We start from the raw sequence: 9,952 nt of genomic DNA, 5'->3' as shown, positions 1-9,952 counted from the left end.
TATTGTTTACGTTAAATCTCGAGTTTATATATAGATTAACTGTGGAATTAAAGATAACAATAACTCCCTATCCTCTCTTAGATTACAACCGACCTGAACTAAGCCTAGACCGATTCTTAACTAACCGACCGATGTAAGTTTGTCGCGCCTTACTAAAGACCGGATTAGAAGCATTATCGAACCAAGAAGATATCATTAATCCAATTTACCCCTTTAGTGTCGTCACTACCTAAAGATTAGTTGACCAAATTTTACTCCTAACTTAAACAAACCCCAATTGCAGAGATTAATCTAAACTAGCTGCTACTCGGATTATGCAACTCGAACTAAGCCAGAATCACACAAATAGCAGAAGTATACAATTCCAATCATAATAAGATAAAAAATTATAAACTGAAATTGCAACTTTCAATTAAAATGAGTAAAAATTCGGATATAAATAACTGAAAGATTAACAATAAACAACCAACGCTTTTCAATACTAAAATTAATCAACGAAAATAAACCATAAATTGGATACAAGAGAGGTAGAGAGAACTTAATTACTGCCCGGAATTTGTAGTCGGAACTTCGGATGTCGCACCTCAGGAACCGCCTCAAATTCGCCCTTACTCGACCGTGTGCTAAGACTACGCTGGAGTACGGTCTCCTACTGCTCTCACGACCCAATTAGGTCTCAAATCTTCACTCTATATCGCTCAGTTTCTATAAAATATATATGGGTAAATTGCTCCTGAATTAGGGTTATTATACTCGATCAAAGTCGGTGTTTGTAACAGATTTGGGAATAAATTTACGCAGCAATAGGATAGAGTTTGTGATTGAATTAAAGGAAGAGATAGAAATTGAATTTGAGACGGAGCCGTTTCCATGGATAATCTTTCGCTGACCTTCGTCTGTTTCTTTCCCCAAATTCTACTCTTCTTATATTTGCTGTCTTGTTTGGTCTCTGAATCCAAGTCCACGTGAAATCGCAAACCGAGTGATTAATTAATAATTACGTACGTGTTTGCTTACGTGCTTCTTTATTTCCTATGCTTCGTTCTTGTTTTGTTCCTTGGTCTGTTTTACCCATACTCGCGTCATACTTTTGATCCATTAAGCGCGTCATTCAGCCCATTCTCTTCTGTCTTGTAATCTGTTATACCAAAACACACTAAATAAGCCCATTTGCATTTAAAATAATAATAACAGTAATTAAATCTCGAATTAACGAATATATAATAATTTAGCTCAAATAATGCGAAAGACGACACTAACAATATACGGATATGGGATAAAAACATATATAATTATGGGCTCATCAATGGCTGAGAATATTGCTTCAGGAAGTGGAATCCCTCAATCTGCAGATCCAAAAGGTACTAAAACAATTGGCGAAATTGTTGGAATCCCTCCCCTAGAATTAGATTCAATTGTGGAACAGGATATTCAACCTGAACCTGAAGAGGAGGTTAATCGAGAAGTTGGTCAAGCTACAGATGGAATTGGGGATGCTGAAGGGAATGGTTGGACTCAGGTCTCTAGACGGAATCGTTCTAAGTCTCCGGTAAGTTCACCCTCTTCCCCGGCTTCAAAATTGATACAATTATCCATAGAGTATGTACAACCTGAACTAGATTACTGGTCGACTGCTGTCGTATGTTATGTTCTGGGTGGTAACCCTCCATGGGAGCTTTTATCTGGGTTTGTGAATCGATTGTGGGGGAAAGTAAAAATATGATAAGATTTCATTTCTGCCTAATGGGGTTTTCCTTGTGAGGTTCCCTACTATGGAATGTAAAGAGTTGGTCCTCAAACAAGGTTTCCCTATGTTTGATAACAAACCTCTGGTCGTAAAATCGTGGACAGAAACCACCTCACTTGCAAAGGAAAAAGTTAAAGCAGTCCTATATGGATCCGGCTATGTGGACTGGGATTGAAATTCTGGAGAGAGAATTGTCTCAGTAAGTTGGGCTCTATTATTGGAACGTATATGCGTGCTGATGGAGCTACTATGGATAAAACTAGACTGGGTTATGCAAGATTAATGGTTGAGGTGCAGGTAGGACAAGACCTACCAGACAAGATCTACTTTAAGGATGAGAAGGGAATTGAGGTCTGTGTTTTGGTTGAATATGAATGGCGTCCTGATGTCTGCACTGCTTGCAAAAGAATTGGGCACACTACTGAACAATGTAAGAAGAAGACAGCTGCTCCTGCTCCTGTGCCTGCTCCTGTTCAGCATAAACAATTTCAGCTGTGGAGACCAGTTAGACAGGTTCCTAATCAGAGAGGTAAAGATCATGTGCCTCCTTCTGTGATCAATCCTGTGTCCCCTACTCACCCGTTTGGAGGTCCTACATACCATAGCTCTAGTGTATTAATTCCTGTAAGTTCTATCATACAACTTACAAGACAGGAACATAATACCCTTGTATCTCCTTCAAAGACATATGCTGAAACAATGGCTAGTGACAGTGAAAATGCTAGTCCAGATAAGAATAGGGGATCTGCTTCAACAATATTGATTAATAATGGATAATATAGGTTATTGGAACGTGAGAGGTATTAATAATCCTAATAAACAAGTAGAAATTAAATGGTTTTTACATTTGAATAAAATACGACTTTATGGCTTAGTTGAGACTAAAGTGAAGACTCAAGATTTCTCTACTATTTTAAATAATTTGGGTCAGCACTGGTGTGGAATCAATAACAACTTACATCATCCTAGTGGACGCATTTGGATCATTTGGGCTCCTACTGTCTTCCAGACTAGTACTAAAGCATCCTTTGCTCAACAAATTACAGTAGAAGTTAAGGAGATAGCTAGTGGAGATAGTTTTTGGTTTACAGTGGTATATGGGTTTAATGATGAGGCTGACAGAGGTAGTTTGTGGGATAAACTAAAGCAACTTAGGCTTCAGATTACTGGCCCTTGGTGTGTATGTGGCGATTTTAACACTATTCTTGACTATAATGAAAGATTGGGGAGGCCTGTGTTATGGAGTGAAGTTGCAGATTTTAGGCAATATGTGGATAGCTGTGACATCACTGATTTACAAGCTCAGGGTTCCTTCTTTACATGGAACAACAAGCAGGAGCCTTCCAATAGAGTTTTCTCTAGGATTGATAGATGTCTGGTATCCAATGAATGGCTGCTTTAATACCCTAATAGCTATGCTTATTTTATGAATGAAGGTTTGTTTGATCATACTCCAATCCTTTGCTATAGGAGGCAGAGTAGTCAATCTAGGAAAACTTCATTTAGATACTTCAATATGTGGGGTATGGATCCTGATTTTAAAGAAATTGTCAAAAGGGAATAGACCAAGCAAGTCTCTGGCATTTCTATGTTTAAAGTCACCACAAAACTCAGGAATTTGAAAAAACCACTCAAGCAGCTGAACAAGAATAGGTATGCTGATATTGAAAAAGCTACTGTAGTAGCAAGGATGCAACTAGAAGATATTCAAACTAAGCTGCATAAGCAACCTCTAGACTTGGTTCTTAGACAAGAAGAAAGGGAAGCTACTACTGTTTTCTATGATCTACAAAAAGCCCAGTATAGTTTTCTCTAACAGAAAGAAAAGTCAGCATGGCTCAAGGAGGGGGATGCAAACACTGCATTCTATGAGTCTGATCTTGGAGCTATTGAGAATGCCTTTTTGGAATATTATCAAGACTTGTTAGATACCAGCAAACATGTCCATCAGCTTCACATCCCTACTGTTAGGACTGGTAATGTTATTACTCCTGCACATGTCAATATTCTCCTCAAACCAGTCACCCTTGAAGAAGTTAAAGCTTGTATTTTTGCTATTCCACCATCAAAATCCCCTGGTCCTGATGGTTACTCAAGCCAATTCTTCAAAGACTCATGGAATATAGTGAGGGAGGACATTTATAATGCTGTGAACAACTTCTTTAACATGGGGAAGCTCCTAAAACAGGCGAATGCTACTAATATCACCCTTATACCCAAAATTCTAATCCTGCTAGTGTTATGGATTTTAGACCTATTGCATGTTCTAATACGGTCTATAAATGCATTGCTAAACTTCTGTGTACAAGATTGGGTCAAGTTCTGCCTGACATTATTAGTATGAATCAAGGAGGGTTTATTCAAGGGAGGAATATAGTTGAAAATGTCTTGATTTGACAGGATCTTGTGAGACTTTATAAGAGAAAAGTTGCCTCTCCCCGTTGCCCTATTAAAATTGACTTAAGAAAGGCCTATGACACTCTAGAGTGAGATTTTTTAGCTTAGATGCTAGTTGCTTGGAAATTTCATAAACATTTTATTGACTTGGTGATGATGTGTGTTAGCTCGACTTCCTACTCTTTGTCCTTAAATGGGAATTCTTTTGGCTTCTTCAAAGGTAGTAGAAGGCTGAGACAAGGAGACCCTCTCTCCCCTCTCCTCTTCACAATTTGTATGGAGTATTTATCCAGGATTCTGAGGGTAGTTGGACAGCAGCAGAACTTCAAATTTCATCCTATGTGTGGTCCACTTCAGCTCAATCATCTCCTATTTGCAGATGACTTGTTGCTTTTTTCCAAAGGGGATGAAATTTCTATTATGTGGCTTCTTAGGGCTTTCTCTACGTTCTCTGTTGCTTCAGGAATGTGTCTCAATAGAGATAAATCAGAAATTTATTTTAATGGGATGGCCTCTGGGGCAACTAATGGTATTTTACAAGTTTCTGGTTTTAAAAAAAGTAGCCCTTCCTTTTAGATATCTTGGTGTTCCTATATCCTCTAAGTAGCTTACTAAAAATGAAGGCATGAAACTCCTTGATAAGATAAATTCAAGGATAAGATCATGGGGAGCTAGACACCTAAGCTATTCTGGGAGGTTGGTGTTGGTAAATTCTGTCTTGTCAGGGCTCCATTCATATTGGTCCTCTATCTTTCTTATTCCCAATGGAATCCTTAACAAGATAGATGCTATAAGTAGGAACTACCTTTGGGGTGGCAATGAGAGCTATTTGAAGGCTCCTAATATAAATTGGAATACCTGTTGCACTCCAAAAGAGGAAGGAGGACTGGGGATAAAAGCTTCAAAATTGTGGAACAAAGCTTTATTAGGTAAATATGTTTGGTGGGTTGCGTCTAAAAAGGATCATTTGTGGGTGAAGTGGGTGAATCAAGTTTATATGAAAGGAGCGCGCAGACTGGACCAGCTATGAGCCTCCTAGTGATTGTAGCTGGTCGTGGAAAAAGATTGCTAACTTTTTTAAATTATTTGCACCTGCTTACATTTCTGGTAAATGGCTTGGAGGAGACAAAGAGTATAGAGTACAGGATGGTTACCATTGGCTAAGGGATACTAAGCCTAAGGTTATTTGGAGATTTACCTGCTGGAACCACCTGATTATTCCCAAGACTTCCTTCATCTATTGGGCAGCTATTCAAGGAAGGCTTATGACAAATGATAGACTTGTGCGAATGGGGGCTAGAGTGGATACCCTTTGTTTTCTTTGTGGAAATGCAGATGAATCTCATCAACACCTTTTTTATAACTGTCTATTCTCTATCCATTGTATCACTTTGCTGCAACAATCTCTAAATATCACAGTACCTGCTGATGCTCTTAGCAGGTGGTTCAACAAATAGACATGGAGGTACTAAATTGCATAAATGTCTCGCATGTGCTGTCTATGTAGCAGTGACTTATGCTATTTGGAGGGCTCGAAAAAAGGCACTGACTTCAGCTTATGTATGTCACCCAGTGGTACTAGTCAGGAACACTGTTAAGGAGGTCATCACTCGGTTCTGGGCAAGGAACAAAGGCAAGGTTTCTAGACGGGAAGCAGATTGGATAGCAAACATTATGATCTGAGCATCATTTTTTGGGTTTACTATTAGATCTTTTTTTGCTCTGACTTTGTAATACGAGTAGGCCTTGACACACCAAATGACTCCATCTGATGATGTAATTTGGAACTAATTCTTTTATATATATATATATATATATATATATATATATATATATATATATATATATATATATATATATATATATATATATATATATATATATATATATATATATATATATATATATATACTTACCTTTTACCAAAAAAAAAAAAAAAAAAAAAAAAGTTAAAACTTTGCCTTAATTAAAACTCATTCCCATTTCCAAAACCGAAATCTAACTTATAATCAATCTATTTAGACGTCTTATTACTCGTCTAAAGAACATCATTTGCCCCCAATTCAACTTATTTCCCCCACCAAATGAAACCATATACAATCCATGCCATTTACTTTAAATTCAACTTGATTCCGTTTGAAAAAGTATCCAAAATGTGTCCAAATACCATGGACACGGCTCAAAATACCATGGACACGGGTCGGACACGTGCCCAAAATAAAAGATGGAAGTTAGACACGGCTTTATAGGTGTCTAACACGTTTTGACGCGTGTCCGACGAGTTTCATATCCGACACGCGAAGACCGATTAGGAGGAGTGTCCGTACTACCTAGACCATCGTCGCCCCACCTAGACACGGTGGTCGCCCTACACGACCACCCCCATACTCGACAGCAAAAAACAGCAACCAACAACAACACCATCGACAACATACAACATACAACAACCACCCTAAAACGTATGTACACCCTACCTTCTACCCCAGATCTCAGCCACCACAACCACCTAACCCACCACCCAAGACCACCATTGTGACCTCCTCACTCCCCTTGCCACAACCACCCCAAGGTTGACCCTAGATGGCCACTATAGGTGGTACAAAAACGCGTCTTAAGACAGTCTTACAACAACAACACAAACAGTTTATATATACTCGGTCAAACCCTGTTTTGGGTGGTCAACGTCCGTCAATGGGTGGTCAATGATGGGTCAAAGACGAGTCAAGGTCGAGGCGGGTCTAAGGTATAAATTAAATAATATAAATGATAGTTTAAGACGGTATTACCTTACGAACTCGAGACGGAAGGGACAAAATTTTCATATCTTCCAATCTCTCTCTTTTTCTCTCTTATTTGTGTGGTGGAAATGAGATAGGATAGGGTAGTATGGGCGAGGGTATGTATATAAGGGTAGAATTGTAGGTGGGAGTATATAATACATGTATTATATATTATTATCATTATCATTTATTACTATTATTATTATTTCGTCTCAAGCCCAACTCGCTAAATATAATAAAATATTATTATTATATAATTATTAAATACGGCGTATTACAATCTCCCCCCTTAAAAATAAACCTCGTCCCGGAAGTTTCACCTCACTCTTCCCTTTCCGACTATTCCCTCAAATCTCATGTGTACTCTCTTCCCAAAGTTCGGTATTCAACTCTCACTACTTCCCCACATTCCGTACTTCCTTTATCCTAAACTTTTTCCTAAACTTCCGAATTGTTACATCCAATCCTCAAAATACGATCACATACACTCATTCCTAAGTTCCAGAAATGACTATGTTCCAGGTTCAACACTCTCTCCTACTTATTATAAATCCATAAATAAATCAGATATGATCCTAGTGCCATTGATATAACCTTAATCTACGAGCCTCCCAAACGTCAAGGTATAAGGTTCAGCCCACGGTTCGAAACCTTAATCCCATAACGACTCACAACTCAATTGGTTCTAAGTCTACGCATCAATCTCGGGGTATAACTCGATTATTACTACACACATATATATATATATATATATATATCACGTCTAATCTCATACATGAACCTGTATGCAAATCAATCATAAACATGTGGACTCTATGAAACAACCAAATAATGCAACGTCACTCATCATATGACTAAACTATGCTCAACATTCTCATTTTCCGGATACTATGCCACGCATATACCGCGTCAAGTATATCACATGATCACACATGTCTTTTCCATATCCATTCCCATCCATCATCAACACTTCCACTCATGCGAAAGACCACAATACACAAGTACGCAAATGACCACTATGTCACACACACACAATTTGTACCCACATCAATTAACATGCATCACACAGGACTATTACATCATTTTGTCATCAATCCACTCATATCGCATTAACGACTTTCATCAAATTACCAAAATGCCACACAACATGGTCAACGTTAAGCAATTCACAAATATCACCCATGTAGGGTCAACACGCTCATCTAGATATAAGTCAACCACCCGATATTCGGTTAAGTATAGACAAAACATAGGTCAAGACAAACCACTCGGTCGAGTGAAGCAGTCCACTAAGTGAATGGGGAACTCGGCCGAGTGTCACACAGCAGAATTCAGGTTCGGTCCAAAATCACTTCCAAGGTCACTTCATCTAACGTACAAATGTAAATAGAATTCAAGGGTGACTAGTGCACTATCAACTGATCATATCCCAAAACAAACTCTTGGCATTACGGCCATCACTACTACACAACTTAAATTAAACATCCAAGGCATACTACCAACACAACCATACTATTTCATCATCGACAGCTGCACCGTAGTGCGACACTCTAGTTACATTGGTAAACACGACACATTACACTATCTCATGGACACGGCCTAATCACTCAACATTCTCAAGGAATAATAACAACATCATCACTCACTCAGGCACTACAACAAAATCACGATGTACACCGTGGGCGTTTCACAATAACGCTTGGGAGGCAATTTTTTACAAACAAAATCTATACTACCACTCTAAGGGTCGGAGTCCGACACAAGCACTTTCACATATCATGCCTATGTACTTAGGTTAAAGGTCACATTATGTATCACAAATGATCAAACTCGTCAACCATAAGATTGAATCCTTAAGCATTAAATGCCTCACTCTTACTCTCATGACCACAAAACTAAACTTGGTGATACCAAATCCCTAATTACATATATCCCGATTATTAGAACTCAACTCTCATCTATAATTAGGTCACCTCACACGGATTCACTCGAAACAAAAAAAAATTCTTTATTGAATGTCGGGTTACCACTTGCAAAATCTCCAACTCATCTCTCGCTCTAGTTCTCTCTCTCTCTCGTATCCCGGTTTCCAAAATTTTATCACCATTTATCCAAATTTACAACATTTCTTAAGTCACATCTCACGTTCTCCACAACTTTTATCAGCTCATGTCATCGCTCGCTCTTATCCCTAGTTCCTCAATTATTCCCTCATCATTCTACAAATCCAAACTCAACCATATGTCAGTCAAAATACTTGAGTCGTGCTCAAAAGGTCACTCTCACATGTCCTCAATTGCGTTCACTATCTATGAGTCCACACAACTACTAAGTGTCCAATTTTGATTGCACTTCACTCATCATTTATAAGTTGTCTCTCATGATTAATTCACCATACTCAAAGCATTACATAGGCCAACTACCGTCCTAGTGCTCCTAAATTATAAAACTTGATGACTATGTCCAAAATCACTCATCTTGTCGGACGCATATTCCTAAGGGGTAGGGTAAGAAAACACTCTTTTGGGCTCACACACAACTCTATGCCCAAAAATCTCGGGTTAAGTCAGTGGATAGGGTGATGAGAATTAAAACAATCCAGAACGGATATGAAAAGGTAGTAAATTAAATAACGTGGAGGGGATAGGAAATCAATGGTCGACAACTTAAAATTGCCCTAATAGCACACTTGAAATATGATGAAATTTGGAAAATGATGCAACTTCAAAACTCAACTCTAATGTAATTTTACTCAAACTTGACTTAAATGCGAAATGCTATATTAAAACTTTAACATAAAGGTCATTTGTCTCAAATTTCTCGAAACTTTAATACAAAGTAGTCCGTCATAGGATGGTACATATCATTATAGGCCAAGTTCAAAGTATTACTAATTGATTGGTACAAAAGATAACTTAGAAAAGTCAAAAATCCGGGAAGGTATACCATTCTTTTTCAAAATAATATTTTAAGGCGGAAAAATTTCTTATGCACAACTTTACAAAACGTTCCAATCGAAGATTAGAAT

At 38.1% G+C, this 9,952-nt stretch overlaps 1 protein-coding gene across 1 annotated transcript; it reads left to right on the top strand.

The window, feature by feature from the left end:
* The first annotated feature begins 1,975 nt into the window (after positions 1-1,975).
* Positions 1,976-5,827, top strand: LOC141651304 (uncharacterized). The gene is made up of 7 exons (XM_074459023.1): positions 1,976-2,371; positions 2,679-3,125; positions 3,567-4,066; positions 4,312-4,673; positions 4,870-5,073; positions 5,159-5,325; positions 5,564-5,827. The coding sequence occupies exons 1-7, from the start codon at positions 1,976-1,978 to the stop codon at positions 5,825-5,827; spliced, it is 2,340 nt and encodes a 779-aa protein (XP_074315124.1).
* The last annotated feature ends 4,125 nt before the right edge of the window (positions 5,828-9,952 follow it).

This window comes from Silene latifolia, chromosome 4 (assembly GCF_048544455.1).
Source record: "Silene latifolia isolate original U9 population chromosome 4, ASM4854445v1, whole genome shotgun sequence".
Taxonomy (NCBI): Eukaryota; Viridiplantae; Streptophyta; class Magnoliopsida; order Caryophyllales; family Caryophyllaceae; genus Silene; species Silene latifolia.
Note: the sequence above shows the minus strand (reverse complement) of the source record. Positions and strands in the feature narration are given on the sequence as shown.

What these genes read in the sequence shown, in the direction of transcription:
- LOC141651304 (XM_074459023.1), top strand. Translation starts at nt 1,976, where the DNA reads ATGCGTGCTGATGGAGCTACTATGGATAAAACTAGACTGGGTTATGCA. An exon ending in GGCCTCTGGGGCAACTAATG is followed by an intron (nt 4,674 to 4,869) that starts GTATTTTACAAG and finishes CTGTCTTGTCAG; the next exon opens with GGCTCCATTCATATTGGTCC. An exon ending in TAAGGGATACTAAGCCTAAG is followed by an intron (nt 5,326 to 5,563) that starts GTTATTTGGAGA and finishes TAAATATCACAG; the next exon opens with TACCTGCTGATGCTCTTAGC.